Source organism: Apteryx mantelli, chromosome 3, assembly GCF_036417845.1.
Source record: "Apteryx mantelli isolate bAptMan1 chromosome 3, bAptMan1.hap1, whole genome shotgun sequence".
NCBI classification, from domain to species: Eukaryota; Metazoa; Chordata; class Aves; order Apterygiformes; family Apterygidae; genus Apteryx; species Apteryx mantelli.
In genome coordinates, this window is record NC_089980.1 from 97291767 (window position 1) to 97309643 (window position 17877).

The window sequence follows — 17877 nt, forward strand, 5'->3', positions numbered from 1 at the left end:
CAGCATATTTGACTGAGGCACTTTAGCTCTGCATGCTCCTTGTTTCTGTCAATTCTAGTTGGTACAAAATCAGAAACTAAGCACAGAGGGACTCTACTCCTGTTTCTTATTTAAACAGCAGAGTAGATCTTCCAGGAGAACAGAAATATTTTGGAGACAAGTTCCTCATTTAGAGAAGGCTTTGTTAAGCAGGCACTCAGGCTGCATTAGTTCTTATCCTTCTTATGTGATCAAAGTCATGAGCACTTTCTCCTCCTACTTTTAGTCCACTATTCCAGTATTTTGTGGTACTCCACCAATTTGTGTGTATCTTAAATAAAACATCTAAGTCTGTCATTTTCCTCTTCTAATACTGGTTAAAAATCATACTTCCCTCCTCTTGTTCTGATTCATCCAATTCTGAAATTCATGCCAAAAAGATGAAAAAGAGATTGATATTCCTTCACCAGGAATCTCAGAACAAAATCTCTCCTTCCAAACTACCTTGTGTATCAAAACAAAGTCTTACTCAGATACTTCTGTCAATATAATTTTTATTTCATCTTAAGAACATAGCAGTTCATTCTGATGCATACTCAGCCAAAAAAAAGACCATGATAAGAATTAATTTTATTATTTACAGCTATAATGACACTTGTTTGGCCAAAATATGATTGGAAGAGACTTTCTTATGCAATGAATCCAGTACTCCGCTCTCACAGGTAGTTATGTCAAATAAACAGTTTCACTGATCAGGCACCATCCTGCTAAGAGACTTTTTGCCCTCATGGTTAGAAACCTTCTTCAAGTTTCCAATTTACATTTATTAACAGCATCCTAGTGCCAACTTTCCCTTTTGCTTGAACATCATTTTTTCATCACTGTTGTTTGTCTTCCCAATATCATTATCTTTCTAGTCTTTTTAAAGAGGCAACATATATCCCTTCTGCCTTCGTTTTGCTGGGTTAAACAAGCCAAGTTGTTTTATTTCCCTGCTGTGATAAGCCCTATCTTATGCAGACCACCTTTAGTAGCTTTTTCCAACAGCTAGTTCAGTCTCAATTCATTTTTCTTAGGACACAGATAATCAGCACTGTAGAGTCTTTCAGATGAGGTCTCAAGAGGACCTTGTATAGCTTTATTGGATATACATACAGGATATCTAAATTTGAACCTTTTTCTAGGAACATCATCTTGAAGATCCATAGTCTTCCTAAAACCAGTTAAAACATGCAAGTTGTATTCTTCTTCATCTGCTCCCAATAAGTCTGTTGTAGGATAACATGATGTTATGTGTCCTTAAATTACTTCATGAGCTTGCACTCTAAAATTTTAAATTCTGCCCACTTCTGTTTCTCTTGTCTTTGGAGTCATCTAATTCTTCCCAGATGATGTTCCTGTCCTCTTCTCCATTAACCATGCTGTCTCAATTGTGTCACCAGAAAGTATCACTCTCACTCTCCTAATTCTTTTGTCAACATCATTAATGGAATTATTAACAAGATTGATCTCAAAACTGAATCTTTAGAAAATCTATTAGTAACTTCTCTCCATTCCTGTACTTCCCTTCTGACAGTCCCCATTGTCTTCTGACTACTCCCATAGCCATTTTCTTACCTACTTTCAGTTCTTTTAATGATTCTTATCATGTCCAGATTAATTAATAATTTCCCACAAGGCAATATATCAAATGCAATCCAGATAGAATAGTTCTATTCCATTCCCTTTGCCTAAAAATATCACAGAATTTATCAAAAATGATCTTGTGTTAATCTGAAATAATCTACCTTTGATTAAAAAGATGAGACACTTTATTCCATTTGCTTCCACATTATTATTCTCTCCTTCAAATTTTGTTTTAAAGCCTTATTTTAAAGCCTACCGAGCGCAGACCAACATGTATGTAGATGCCTGGATCACTTTGCACCTTTCATAAATACCTTTGCTCTTTTACAGTTACCTGATAACATTTCTGCCTTTCTTTAAAATATTTCCTACTGGAATTTTCATATATCATGTCTTTCAGAACTCTCAGGTGAAGATCAGCCAGTCTACTGCTGTCTGTCTCTCCTTCCTGTCTGACTGTGTTAAATTCTTTAATCAATGAACATATCTTTTTCCCATTAGTCACTCAGTCAGTCAGCCCATTCCAGTCACTGCCTGTTGCCAGGTGCAACTGGGGAAAAATCTGAATTCAGTTTTGCAACCACATCTAGATCATCTTTCACCTTTACTTTACCCTTACTGCACAATGGCTGTGCTCTCTTGGGGGTTTAGGCTGCTGGAAAACTTTGAGAGATATAACATGCCTCAGAGTAAGAGGCAAAACAAGGTTCAGAAAAACTTGTGACCATCTGAGTTCCAGTAATTTTCATACAAGGGAGCTTCCTCTTTCCTTGTTCCCAAGTGTATATAGTTCCTTGCATATTGCTGTATTTGGTATTTAGCAAAGCAATCCACACGTTTACTTTGCAAGGCTTTGGCTTTTTTTCCAATACATAGGTTTTGCTGTAAATAATAAAGCATACCTTAATTGAAAGAATTTGAATAAACTCATACCTTTTTAGAAGATTTTACTCAGTGTGGGGAATTCTCAGAAAGGAAAAGAAGGAATAAGAAAACATGAAGCACATTGTGGCTGCTTTCTCCACAGTCTCAGTAGGAAATACCTCTGTGCTGCTTTGCAACAGTTTGCAATCCACTAATGCAAGGCAGAATTGGTGATATGATTGAAATTCACACCGAAATTTGACATACACAAAATATTGCAACCTGCTGTTGGGAAATACTAACACAAGAGCAAAGAAGCTACATTAGTGGATTAGGTAAGAACTCCACCACACTGAACAGAAAAACTTACAATATCATTGGGGTGATCTGTCCTCATGAGATATTTACACTGCACCCGGACTGGAACATGAAGTGGGCTTCTTTCAGGTTTCTCCCCATGGGTTTTGCATGGCACACATGCTTTATGGTGTGCCTCACATTACTCAACACCAGACATGCTGTGGCACTGTACTTGCAAGGCAATGCACAACACAGTTCAGCCACCAGTCCTTGTCATTCCGTCATCCAGGCTAACTCCCCTCCCGTTAACTCCTGCAGATTTTCTTTGTACAGTGTGCATCCTGACACCTTCCAACACGCAGGTGAGACAAGGCTAATAACTCACAGTCACATCTACAGCTGTTGTAAAGGTCTTTAATCACACGATTCCCACAAACTGAAATGACATAGCTTCCACATTTCAGTTCCATTTATCTCTAACATTTACATGACAATATTTGACAAAAGAAAATAAAGTCAGTCTTGTCAGAAACTTGAACTATTCCTGTGTTTGAAGTTAAAAACATTATGGAACTTTTGGGAACCTTTCTTATTATAGGTATGCCAGTTGTCGAGAACACCCAGCACCTTCCACTTATTGCTTTCCGGTATCATTCTTCTGTTGCCTAAACTTAGAAGTTTTAACCAATTGAACAAAAATTGTGTAAACTAAATGTCTGACACAAGGTAAAATCTTTTAAAAGCAGAAACTACTTAGCTGTTTTTCTAAATTAGGTTAGCATAAAACATGCTGGTTTGCTCTTCTTAAAAAAACCCTACAACAGTTACATGGGGAAATTTTAAGAGAGCTGGAACCTGAAATTTGGCAGAGGCTGGTCATGAAAATACAGATGTGTCTCTCCTCATGAAAATGTGCCCAAACACTAAGCTGTAAGATTCTGTAAATTGTGTTTAAATTTTAGATAAGATATTCAGATGTTAGGGCTAAGTCTCAAATCCATTAAGCTGGCCATGTAGACCTACTTTATATTTTTTATAAGACCTGCTACATAACTTCTGAAAAATATAGTTCTTAAACCTGGTCCATAATGACAGGATAGCTATAAAAATCTCAGTTTGGGGCATTTATTTCTGCTCTGACCACGGTATCCTGAGACTTCACACAGTCTTTAAGTCCTTAACTTCCTTGTAATGTGATTTCTTTTCAGTGTTAGTGATAGGCAATTGAGAAACAGAATCCAGGCTTCCTAAATTCTAGGTTTTTCTTCCAAACACAAGAGCAGCTTTTCTTCCAGATAAACACAGGCTGTAATGGATGCAGCTGGAGTGATCTTGTTTACTGTTACCTTTCAAGTGTGTTTTTTGAATACATATTTAAAATGCTCTATTTTGGGAGTGTTCAAGTTATACCTAGTCCTCAAACCCAACACACAGCTAATTAAGATTGTGTCAGTCAGAAAAGAAAAAGAAGTAACCATAAAAATTGCAGCATCCTCAAAACCCTATCTGATCTTCACAACAGTGACATTTTGATAATGACAATGATTTTGCTTTTGCAAGAGCGAGAACTCATTATTTTTGAGATACATATTTCTACATCAATTTCTGAAAGGAAATGAACCTTACAAACAACTCTAATTGGAATGCTCTCCTTTGTGCTCTTAATTCTCATCAAAAAAAAAAAAAAAAAGGGTAACGGCACCACTGTTAATAGCACCACTAAAATATAAAAGACAGCAACTGCCACTTGCTTGATATATATCTTCAAGAGGCCTGTGAAATATAACATAAAGCCAAATATTCAGTTAATTTTACTAGAGATCACCGCCTGCCACCAAAAGTACCACTACCACCAGCCATCTTTCCAAAAAACACTAATGTATTTCACCTTCCCCAGTACATAACTTACGTGCCTAAATCCAAAAAAATGTTTTAAGTTCAGAATCCCAGCCTAGCACCAGACTCAAGTTTGCAGTTACATCTGAAAACCAGGAGTGATGGATTTCCACACATTCTTTTCTTCATTCTTTTCCTTGACGTTCGTTGACTTCATGTGTTGGCTGCTGTGAATCCCTTCTTAAAGAGTTTAGGGGACTGAGGCAACTCGTTCAGCACTGAATTTCTGAAAGGTGTCTAAATGTTAGGACTCTGTTTTCAATCTGACCTGCAGTTTCACAATACCTCAGAAATCTACACCCTCAACCTTCTGAAAACAAATATGTTGCATGCTCAGCACCTGAAACAGTAGTAGCAGCTTATACAACAGGGATACGCTTTTCTTTTGAGAAGGAAATTCCTTCAAGTCCTCAGGTCCAGGTACAAACCTGGCCACTTTGTGACTCCATGCCACCGTATGATCAAGATGTGCACTAATGGTGGCTTTCATGGCCATGAAATTCAAACATACACCCGGGGATAAGCTGGTGCTAGATCTGAATCATCCAGAGACTACGTATTTGGAGAGCACCAGGGCCAGCAGCAACATCTAGATTTAAATGCAACTTCTGAGAAACTAGGGCCCCTGAATAAACCCATTGCTAGATCAAGCATGTATTAACCAGATTTTGGGCTATGTGGAACCTTCCCAATTCTAACAGAAGCCTCTTTAAATCATTCTACATTGAACAATATATGAAAATGAAAAAGCAACAGGAAATCAGTATGTTCAGGACACGAGTCTGCTCTCCATGCACACACAGATCAGTTGCACAACGTCATCACGCTGGTCCAACCTGTTCTGGAGACCAGTCTCATCCTGCGTGCAACATAGAGTCAACTGGTACATGCACCATGACTGCTTGTCTGGGATTTCTGGGTTGCTAGACATTTGGAAATCCTGGTCAAATTACTTAGGGTGAAAGAAAAGGCAAGAGGGCAGCAGACAACCCAAAATGGCAAACTATCACAAAAAGCAGTAGCTCTGACAGAAGTGCTTTTAGTTCAGCTTTTCTAGCAACGTCTGAACCATCGCTACCCTTGTTGCTCCTTGATCTTTTTCCTAGTTCATTGCTTATGCAGCTTCCTCAGGTCCGCTCTGTAAATTAGCTCTCTCTCATTTACAAGACTTTACTGAGAGGTATAAATATTCATTAGCATTTTTAGTGCAGGAAGATTTAGGAAAGCTTACAAGATCTACTAAAATTACATGCTATTAATAGTATTTCATAATAACATAACATTTTATATATAGTACTGAGGCTAAACATATCGAAATGAAGCCTGTTGCACAGCTGTTTCAGTGAAACACAGGAGCTACATCCACTTCGTCCCAGCACTGATTTCGCACCACGGGTTGTCCCTGAAGACTCAGCCGAGGAGCTTTAGCACCAAGAGATGGATGCGCCACCCAAGCCACAAGCACAGGCGGACATGAGCCATGGGTAACGGCGGGCTTGGACTTCCACCAGATGGGGACGGGGGCAGGAAAGAGAGCGGCTGAGGTGTTTATTCCTGAGGCCGGGCCCTGTACCGCTGTGTGCGTACATCACTAACTCCCCCCGCTCCCCGGCCATAAGAATGAGGGAAATGGGAAGAGCTCATGTTCAAAACTCCCCCGCCCGCCGGGGGCAGCACCTCTACCAGAGCCCCGGGGCCAGGGAAGGAAGAGGAAGCGGGGCCGCGCTCCGCTCCGCTCCGCACCGACCTCGGCGGCGGCTCCCCCTGGCGGGGCGGGCGGGGGGCGGCGCGGAGGCGGGCGCCGCCGCCAGGCCCCGGCCCCACCGCGGCGGCCTGAGGAGCAGCCGCTGCCGGAGGGCCCCGGCCCCGGCCCCGCCCCGCCCCGCCAGCAGCAGGAAGCGGCGCTGATGGCGGCCGCGGCGCGGCGCTGAGCGGCTCCGCCACCCCCGCCCGCCGCCGCCGCCGCCGGGGGCGGCGCCCCCTCCCGCCGCCGCCGCCGCCGCCGGGGACGCGCCGTCCGGGCGCCTCGCAGGCTCCGCAGAGGCCGCGGCCTAGGGCAGCCGGCGCGGGCGGGCGCGGGATGCGGAGCGGGGCCGCCGGCGGGGCCGCCGCCCGCCGCCTCTGAGGCCCGTGGCCGCCGCGGATGCGGCCTGGCCCCGCGCGGCGGCCCAGCAGGCGCCTCGGCCCGGCCCTCGGCCAGCAGCGCCGGCGTGGCGGGCGGGAGCCGCCGCGGCGCCCCGCGTAGCCCCGGCCGGCGCTGCCCCGGCGCAGCGAGGCGGGATGTCTTCTGCCGCCTCCGCGGACATGATCGAGACCCCCCCCGTCCTCAACTTCGAGGAGATCGACTACAAAGAGATCGAGGTGGAGGAGGTGAGTGAGGCCCGGCGCGGGGACCGCCCGGCGCGGCGGCGGCGGCGGCGGCTGCCCGCGAGCCCGGCCGCGCTGCCCCGGGCCGCGGCGGGGCCTCGCCGCCCACCTGCCGCGAGTTTTCCCTTCTGCTCCCGATGCTGCGCTGGGCTGGCACAGAAGGTGCCGCAAAGTCTGGTTAGCCCGACCCTGACTCGGGAGCTAGGTGGTGTAACGTGGGTTTTCCTTTCTTTAGGACGTTTTAATATGGTGACGAACACCGTTGTTACCAGAGGGGAGTGTTAATCCTGATTTTTTTTTTTTTCCCCCTTTTCAAACTCTGTTTCTGTACACCCCTGCTTTTTCCTTCTGCCGTCCATCGGCACGCTGCTGTGAATTATTTTCCCACCTTTAAGGCTGCGTTAGGTGAAAGTGCATATAGCTCTTCTTTACTTTTTTTCCAGTGTAGGCTAGTGGTGTGGCGGTCATGGGTCTGTAACGTTTCAATTTGTGACCTGCACATATTACACAGGAAGTGACGTTCAGTTTAGTTCAGATATTCAGCATAGTTTGAAGAAAGTATTTCTTCCTCGTATGTAGAAAGTTTCGTGATAAAATTGTTGCTTGAAATTCTTGAGGCTGGAATTTAATGGGTAAAGTACAGAATTTCTAAGGTGCTTCTTGTCTGTCTAGATTTCTTGTGAAAGTAGGATGGATATGATTAGAGCATATCTTACAGCTTTACTAAAGGGCTCAGTACATATATATCAGGGGGGTTGTTAAGTCTGCCTGCCTCACAAGATATTCTTATCAGGTGAGAAAAATTCAGCAACAAGGTTTCCACTGGAATAAAGTTGTTTCACACAGCCCCATACTGAATTTGGTGAGGTCAACCTGTAGAGCCTGGACATAACGGACAGCCAGGACTGCTCAAACAGGCTTTGTGCTTGTATTCTTAGATTAACATCATTCTCAGTAATAATCTCTTTTTCTTAAAATATTTCTGTGGAAGTGAATTTAGTCTTGTGTAGTGGCTTTTATATGTATAACAACCACATTTTTGAAGTGGTTTGTTGCATATTATGTTTATAATTATTGTACTGTACTCACACGGTCTTGGAGAGTTCACAGAATGTAAAATATATAGTATTTCTGTAGGATACTAGAGTACTTCCCCCCCCCCCCCCAATAGTGTCATGGCAACTTCAATTTTTCACCATGGCAGACAGTGGAAATCCGCAGAAGATGAACTGTCTTCCAAAGGAGTGCCTTTTCCCCTTTGTGTAAATATGGCAATTGTGAGCATTCTTAATTCTGTAGGTCTAATTGTGTCTCTTCCCTCTATGCATTTAACTGTTTTGAAGTGAGAGAATTTTATGGTACTCAGGAATTGAAAGTATTTTTGCATTTGATGTATACTGACATTTGTGTAACATTTAACAAAACACAGGGATCACATCACATACTTTTGGAGAAATGGCTTGCTTTACCCAAAGAAGAAAATAAAGTTCGTAGGAATTTAGAGATCATAAAAAAGTGCCCAGGGATGTCTCATTAAAGTGAGTAGCACATATAATATGTTACACATAGCACTTTGAACAAATAAAACACTATACAGAGTTTTAATCCTCACAACACTCTTGGGAAGGCTATTAGCAAGGATTATGTTGCCATTTTACTTGTAGGAAATGGAGCTGCGTAATGTGTAATTGGTGCAACTGGAGTTTATCATTCTAAAGTTTAATGTTCAGGACTTGGCTGTGTCCTGCATGGCTACCTAGCACCTACAGAGACAGGAATATATGCACAAAAACATACATATAGATGATGCCCAAGCCATAATTTATGGTTTATTTAATTATATTGTTGCATTATCCTCAAAGTAGCTTCTCTGTTAGAGTTGACCAATCTCATGTAATGTAAGCAGGAGAGCTATTGAAGTGTTACTTCATGAGAAAATTTGGCAACTGTTGCAGCATTTTGCTCTTTGTACCTGTCTTACCAGAAATTCTTGCTAGGCAATAGGGATACCACAGTGCTGTACACAGTCAAAATGTCATTGCAGGGAGGAGGAAAGAAGATCTATTTTGCAATAAAACAGATGAACTAGAAACCATGTTACACCTTGCTTTTCTTGACTGTGGGTGTTAACCTCTTACATGTCATGCGTTTTCAGAGCAAATAATCAACTTTGCAGACATAACATACATTGTAAGTGAGGATTTGCTGCGCTCTTGCTGCGGACCCAGAAATTTAGAAGGATTTTTGAATGGCTATAAGGACTCAAAATGGCCAAATTTTAATATATTTTATGACGTTTAGATCAGATGTTTCCAAACAGAGTGTCAAGAGATCTATACTGGAAACTCAAATGAATGCTTGTATAATCACAGCTTTGCTGTTGTATTATCAAGGCTGTCTTGTCAGCAGATAGCAGTTCCACTCTGCCACTGGTTTATTAATAGATATTGAAGTTCTGGAATACTTGCAGGCCCTGAGTCCTTGCTAATAAATTTAAGATCTATAAGTGCACTTTCATTTTGATTTGGCTGAGCTCTACTGGGTAATATCATGAATATACCATATTTTGTTTTCGCTTTCATGTGCATGACTATAATACGGGAATATAATATGGGAAGTAGCACTACAGGATAGTTATAAGCCAAGCATGTCTCCAACCTCAGGCTACCTTTTCATTATTTAAGGATTGAAGTAAAATATAGAGATAATTATTACCAATGAGTCAGAGTCAAATCAAAATTATGTGACACAGTGGGAGCATGTTCAAAACTAGAATGGGAAAAACAACTTAAAACTTGGGTTCAACAGAAATATTCCCTGCTTCAACATGCACATTTTTGGCTGTGTGAATGTCTTCTGTTAAGTTTCCATGTATTAGACAAACAAGCATTAGAAACTGAGGGAATAAAACTACAGAATTTATCTGAAAACTTCATATAACTGAAATTAAGCTAACAATAAAATGCCCCATAGCTCTATTTTAAAATCTTTTATTTAATCTGTCCAAAATACTGCCATCCTGTTCCCACAAGACCTTTCACATCCAAGCAGTGAGCAGACTTTGGTTGTGAATTGTCCTGGCAACCTGCTCCCTGCCACTCTTTCCTGAAAATCCCACAGCCATCATGTAACTTGATAACAGTCCCATACATGACCAAAATGCAGACCTCTTCATCACGTGATGTGTGTTGGCCTTAGGTTGCACAGCCAAAAGATGCAGGTCTGGTCATGTATGCTGTGACCCTGCCCCGTCACTGCCTGATGTAGACCAGTGGAAAACCATTGCCATGTTTGCACAGTTGCAAGTTACTCTTGAACTGTCTGGAAGCATAAATTATTTGAAAGCTGTTGTTTAACGCTGTCCTGATATACTGTAATATACATTGATGTTTATTTCCCACAGTCTGTTTGAACAACCGTAGTTAATTCTAAGGGGATTGGGGGAAGCGTTTTTTTTTTTTAAGATTCGCAGGTAAGCTTTCCAAGTTTTTTTTTTCAGAGAACCTGCTTAAGATGCCAGCAACTAAGGGTGAGCTATTTATGGTATGTTCACCTACGTTAAACATTTTTAACTTATGAATTTCATTGACTGAGAAGTGTGCTGAGAATTGTATGTGTGCCTTGCAATTATGGAGAGCAGTTCAGAGACAAGAGAATGATGTATACAGCAAGACAACTGATTTTTGTTCCCCTTTATAAATAGTTTAAAAAGTTGATGAGATGCAGTGACTGATTATGTCCGTTGCTGTTTTACGAAGTAAAGGTGCTTCATATAAACTGCTGCTGAACATGGAACTGATAATACCTGCTTATTTAACTTTGGTTTATAAAAACAAAAATCCCCGAAGGACTGTGTCCAGTTGTAGAATACCCATTCTAAAAATCATCTGCAAAACTGGAAGAAGTTTAAAGAGGACTGCAGGAATGAATCAAGATCTGAACAATGTTTTTTGATTTAAGTGCGTGAGGCTTGGTTTTAAAGAACCAAATGTGTTAAGCAGAATTGAATCTGAAGTAAGTAGCACCTGCAACTTCTCAGCCCTTTTCAGAAGGTAAACCCTAAAGATGCTAAGTTGGGCATCCAGAAGCAAAGGTGAAAAAACAAGTAGATGGTGAAAACTTGAGCCTTAATTTCTGTAATTTAGTTTAGATACATTTCTAATTTAATTCAAATCAGTGTTTAAATTTTGTTTAGTTATAGCAGTGGAAGATGCTTTTTATTCATCTACATTAATTTATGTTACAGCTATTTTTTTGAGTTTGCATTTATAGCATAAGTTACACAACACCAATTGCATGTGGATGACTTTAGCATGCAGTAAGTGGTTAGTAAATCGCTAATAATCTAAACTGAATGTAAAATTTTATTTATTTGTACACATGCAAATTGGTTGAATGAATCAGATTGCTTTCTGTAAAACATACTGATATTTCACTCATAAAGAATGCTTGGGAAAGAAACCTGACAGTACGGGGCTTTTGTATCCCAGTGATGAAAACAGAACATGTATCTATGAGATAGCAATAAATTTCCATGTCTAGCAGCAGCTAAGGTCACAACTGAATGACAATATAACTGTTACCAGAAGTAAGGGGAAAAGGCCTTTCCCTAGGGAAAAACCTAAAACCACAGTACAACCCTTCTGTGTCCTTTATTTATCCCACCCAGTAGATTCTAGCAATACTTTACTGACTGCTGAATGATTATTTATTTCTCGAAGACCAGTAATTTTAGACTGTGACAGACCAGCAAGCCAAATTTTCATACTGGAGTCTTTCATCCTGAGTGCTTGATTACCCCATATTTTGTGTTTAAAATGAGAGGCTCCTGTCTCAGCTGCTGTAACAGAAAAAAATTGGTCCATAATAGAACATGAGACAAGTGCTTTGTTAATATTTTTAAATTACTGGTAATTAAAATGAGTTTAATTCTTGAGACAGATATGTAAAAGGCTGTTCAGTCTATAACAAGCTGGGATGAAAGTATAACCTGATAAACTGTTATCTCCTGCTTGAGATGCACACATTTCTTAGAATGAGTGAGCTATCTAAATGCTAATATCTCTGGAAAGAGTTATGTGTTTAGAGCAAAAAAGAGTCTGTGGAAACACCCATAGTTTTAGGAAGATGCATGATGATACTTTGGTGCTCCATAAACATGTTCTAAAGTATTTGAAAAGAGAATGATTTTTAAGACAGAACTAAATCATGTAGTCGAATCACTGAATAGCAGCAGTACGGTGTTGTGCATCTCTGTTAGATGATGTCCTAAACAAGAACTAGCTGTATCAGTTTGTGGCAATCATAAGTTATGTCTGTTTATTAAGAATCAAAGTTGCTTTTTAATCTATGGATTTTAATTTAGACATCCCTTTTCATATGAAGCTTTGCATAAATCTGTTACCTTCTGGCAAACTGTTTCTCGTTGCCAAGCTTAAACCTCATTTCACTTAAAATTAGTGGGATTGCTGACTGGTTGGGGGGGGGGGGTTGTTGTTTTGGGGTGGGTTTTTTTGGATTGTTCTGTGACTCCCAGAAAGGGAAAGTGGTGCTTAGAATTGGGTTGAATTTTGAGAATCTTTGAGTACAAATAAACTGAACTAGTCAGAGAAGCTAGCTGTAAAGAACTGGCAAATCTGAACTCTCCTAAAGGTGCTGCCAGCATATTGGCTACAGTCATTTGTGGTGTGGGGGCTATTTGCTTCAACTTGCCTAATAAAGTGCAGCAAACACAAAGGAATCAAAGCTGGAATTTGAGACTGGTTGGATGATTAGTAAAAATGATAGCCGTATATTTTAGAGGCTCTAAACTGTTGTTCATGGGTTCTTTAGGCACTTCAGTTTTTGCTGTTGGTTGGTGGGGTTTTTTTGTTTGTTTGTTTGTTTTTTAATCTATATACTTTCCATGTGTAGTAAGGGCAGATGTGTGAAAAACTGAAAATAATATACTTCACTGGTACTGCTGGAACCAGTATATACAAAAAATAGAAGATGCTAAAATTAAAAATGTGTTTCAGTTTTCACACAGTATTGATGAGTATATATTTTTCTCAGTCTTGCATTGTGTCTGAAGCTTAGAGAGATCCAAAACTTCAGTTTGCATGAACCTTTCATTCTCAAATAGCCCAATAACTAAAGGGACAGATAGATATTAAAGAAAATTTAGGGATTGCTTCCTGTTGGGAAGCACAGGTTTTGTTGATTTGGAGAGAGGGCTGGGGTGTTTGGGAGTTTTGGGGCGGGTTTTGTTTGCTTGTTTTTGGAACTGCCTCTCTTGCTCCCCTAAACCATTTTATTGCTGTATTATATGTTCAGCAAGGTCTTTTTAAATGAAAAGCACTTAGCTATCCAGCATACAGAGCTAAATAACATGGAAATGTAATGGTTAGGGATAAAAACTGTTTCAGTGTCTTTATATTTGAATAGGAAAAAGTGTGTGGCTAATACAAAATTTAAATTAATTCCCTGCAAAGTTTCTGAATTTGATAGAGGAATAGGGTGCATCTGAATAAGCATAGATGCATTTTCTTGTTTTACTCTGGGGAGGAAAAATCATCATTGACATCCCCTAAGATAAAATGCATCCTTAACAGCTTAACATATCTGCAGTCTCTATATCCTGCATGATTTCTAGTCTATGCACTTACCAGTCAGTATCATGTATCTTTATATACAGCATTTGATACTATTTGTACACAGAGGCAGAGGTGATGTGTGTTCTATGGATCTTATATAGTTCATATTCTTTAAATAAGTCGATACACTTTTTTGGAAAACAGGCATGCCACTTTTTTGCCATGCCATTTTGTCATGTAGTAAAATGTAACTTTTTACTGTTGCGAATTTTATAGGGAGAAGAATAAGTATATATATACTTTTCAATCTATAACCAACTGATTCTTGACAAACTTACTCTATGGAGAAGAAGCATTAGTGTTATATTTCTAAACTTGTAATCTACCCTATATTTTCCTTTTTTCTCTTATAAGACATCTAGAGGGCAAAAATCTTTTACCAAAAGAATGTATTTATTTTTAGATCATTTTCCAAACATGCAGTGCCACAGATCAACTGCTGTTTATTGATTTGTTGTGTCAATAATTCCATTAACTGTGCCTCATATAATTCAGAATATGCACTACTGCCCAAACATATGGTGTGGCACCAGCAGCAGGGGACAAGAAGGAATGAGTGCGAAGAAACTAAAGTTCAGACAGCTCTTCCCTCCTGTGCTATTAAGTTACTTGGTTCTAGCACACGGTGTTGAAGGAGACTTTGCTTACAGTGTTTAAATTGTTCTGACTGTTTCTAAGACTTGCTCCTTTGAAGACTAAATCAGGTGAAAACTTGAAGGGAGAAAATGAACTGTAAGTGGAAGCTGCCATGAGCTCCATTCCTGCCTCTTACACAGGATGTTTTTGCAATGAACACTTTTTCCAGATTAAGTAGGAAAGACAGACTGGGATATCACATATAGTAAACCTCGAGGTTGTATCGGATCCATCATTGCTCCTGACAGTTTGCGATGGCTTTCACACGATATCCCAGAGGCTGAGCCTGCCTAGTGTGGGATCTGCTCTTCTCTGTTTTCCCTGCATCCTAGGTAAATACTCAGTGCACTCATGTCCTCTCCTCAAGTTCAAGCCTCTGCGCAAGCAGACGGAGACAAAGTCGCTGATAAGTTGTTATGAAACCTTGGCTGTTATGCAGCCTTTAATTCTATTCCATGTCTATGTTTTAATCTTTGAATATTCCTTTTTTTACAAAGCATCTTTTCCTTTTTTGTTGTTGTTGGATAAAGTCATAAATAACTATGACATTCTGGTGAAGAACTTTGAATGTAATTAGGGGAGTTTTTTCACGGTGTTTTTTCTGACCAAAGTAGTATTTATGGGAGGGCTTTAGCCATCTTAAGGAAGACAGTAAAATTAAATTCTGCCGTAATAAACTCCTATGATAACTGGCATTTGTAGATGCCTCCCTTCCACCCTTGTTGTTTTCTCTTACCACTCCCCTTCCCTTCTCTAACCACCCCCCCCCCAAAAAAAAGAAAGTTTTTGTTGGGCAAAGTGTCCGTTCTGTTTCTCAAGATCCATATTTGAAATCTAGGACTAATAACATGAGTGCAGCATGCTGTTAAAACCGGGTGAGGAAAGGCTGCTGGGGCCAAATACTGAATTTCAGTCCCACTCAGCAAGCCTGTACCCCCTTTCTTCTTTCCCTGTCCTTCTCATCTGGCCCCCTCGCGTTGTTTGGGAGTTGGAAGAGCTCCTGTCCTTTAGCTTCTTTTATACCTTTGTGCGCCTTCCATCTCTCCCTCTTCTCCTCTCTACCTCTCTTATCAGGCATATGTATAACAGCTTGTTTGTCTGTGCCCTCCTCTAGCAGCTAGTCTCTGTCTTGTGAGGGTCTAGTTTCAGCTTTAAATTGCAAAGGCATATTCTGCTGTTATTTTTGTGTGTTGCCATTTTTCCCCTGAAGAATGCAGTGAAAAGAAGTGAAATTTCAGTTTGTCGTGGTTTATAACTGATCCGTAACTGGAAGTAACCTCATATAATACACAAGATGTTTCTCTGTCCTGCTTTCCTTCTCTGCTAGGTTTCAAAGAATGTTTCCAAATAATGGTGGTGGGAGAGCTTCTTCTCAATGCATTATTCACATTTTTAAAAGATTTTTGAATATAGCATACAGGAGCTGTTACTACTACTGCTTCTGTGAAGTTGCAGTGAAGAGTTATGACTCCCGTCTGTTGGGTTTTTTTATATATATTATTAGCCACTGTTAATTTCACATAAATTAAAATGTATACATCAACCAAAATGGAGGAAGCAGGGTTATGCAGGCATTGTGCTCATTTGGTGGACTCTCGGGAGAATTACTGTTCTCGTGCTATTGAGGCACCTGTGAGAACTGAAGGATAATTCTGAGCACTTTGAACTCCTCTGCCATATTTCAGCATAGTCTTGTACAATTATTTGCACATGCATCTAAGTTTCAGAAGTGTGAATTCCTGTTACTGGCAAGCAGAAATGAATACAGCAGATAAAGATATAATTTCACTGGCCAAATTTATAAAAATAAATTTGCCATCATTTCCCTAGTTGTCATCTGAGCAGATCTCATTTGAAATAATTAAAATCTGTTTTTTCTGAAATACTGGCACTGCATATAGAATAATAAAATGTTTTATATTTGTGTTTTCCTGCTTCTTCTGTAAATGATCTCTAAAGGAAGCTTAGGTAAGCGCCAGTTATGCTTTAACTGCATAATATTAAATTGCTGTTGTAGAATTCAGGCTTTTGTATATCTTCAGTTTTCTAAGTTAAATTGCTTTTCTATTTATGAAGTTCTGTTCAGAAAACTAAACTTTTCTCAAATTTTAACTTCAGTATTTCATGTTATGTTCTAGGTTGTTGGAAGAGGAGCCTTTGGCGTGGTCTGCAAGGCAAAATGGCGAGCTAAAGATGTAGCCATTAAACAAATAGAAAGCGAATCTGAAAGAAAAGCCTTCATTGTAGAGGTACAATAAGCTTGCTGGAAAACCTTAGGGGGGTTTTGTAGAGCTTGTCTTCTTTTCTTGTTAAGTTCATGGCTGCATTTAGCGTATCAAAAGCTATGTTTGCATTACAAGGCAGATGCAGTCTCTGGTACCCCCCACAGTCCTGGACCCCTCATCATACAGACCAGGAGACCTGCTGGAGCACATTGTAGCTCCCTTAATTCACTTCCCATGGAAACTGTGGAGGGAAAGGAGGAAGAGATGGGCACACAGGTGGGGAAAAGTGAGTTCCTGGATTCTGTCCCCGTTTGGAGTCAGGATGTAGCTGAACTACATACAGCAGTCTTGGAGCTGAGAAACGCTTCCACGTGCTGCAGTATAAGCAGATCCAGAGTAATGTCGTACCTGCTCTGAATTAAAGTTTCTCATTTTTCAGTATGATATAGACATTTACGTTTAGGTAAGTCAGAGGGTTGGATTTTTTTAAAACTGTGAATGTAATCTGAAAATACAATCAGATTTTCCTTGTTCTTTTACAGCATTGTGGAGATTAATATTCTTTTACCTTTAGTGGAGTGTTGAGATTTTAAATATGAACAGTTACAGTTCACTGTTGAAGTAGCACAGTGTTAATCATCTAGAGCATTTGTAGCTACATCTGTGTTAGCTACTTTACACACAAGTCCTACAATTTTGGGTCTAATATCAGTTATTCAGGATATTGTGAATTTGCTTTCCTAATCTTCAGTTCAAATCTAATAATGATATAAAATTTCTTGAATATTTTACATAGCTTCTGTCTGAATGTGGGATATTTGCAGTTCTTGAAGAACCCTGAAATTAACTGCAGGCATCCCAGTTTTCTAAATTTACAGCCTCTGCTTTGTCCACAGTTTTCTCAATGTTACATGCTGTCTCCTCCTATATTATTACATCCCTCATACTCACAGTCGTACCTGTTCTAACAGGACTCCTGAGGGCAGCCACTGTGGGACTCTTCGTACTTTCCTGCAGAAGAAATTCTCAGATGTCTGGGAGTTTTTAAAATCTCTTTGTACAACCCCACTCTTTTATCTGTCATAATAGGGCCATTAGGTCCATACTTGAAAGTGTTTCTTAAACTTTCAACAGTTTTAATAATGTTTTGTTATTTTTTCTTATATTTAAGTTTATTAATACATGTAACTCATTTAAGAGCAAATCACCTTTTTATCCATTCAGTGTCTACTTCTTTTGAAAGATCTTGAGGAGCTCAAATATGCTGATAAACCTCCCAAGAAATATAATATGTTCTAGAATCAAACATTAGATAAATAATTTAAATGAGGTGTTTTATGTCGTGCTTA

The 17877-nt window shown here is 40.1% G+C and overlaps 1 protein-coding gene across 4 annotated transcripts in view; it reads left to right on the plus strand.

Moving 5' to 3' along the window:
- Positions 1-6868: 6868 nt before the first annotated feature.
- Positions 6869-17877, plus strand: part of MAP3K7 (mitogen-activated protein kinase kinase kinase 7) — a 51257-nt gene continuing 40248 nt past the window's right edge. For 2 of the 4 annotated variants that reach the window (XM_067293978.1, XM_067293979.1), the window contains exons 1-2: positions 6869-7035; positions 16442-16552. In XM_067293978.1, the coding sequence (XP_067150079.1) occupies positions 6946-7035; positions 16442-16552 (201 nt within the window). In that variant the 5' untranslated portion in view covers positions 6869-6945. The remainder of the gene's footprint in view (positions 7036-16441; positions 16553-17877) is intronic. The other 2 variants (XM_067293980.1, XM_067293981.1) reach the window with 1 other exon arrangement.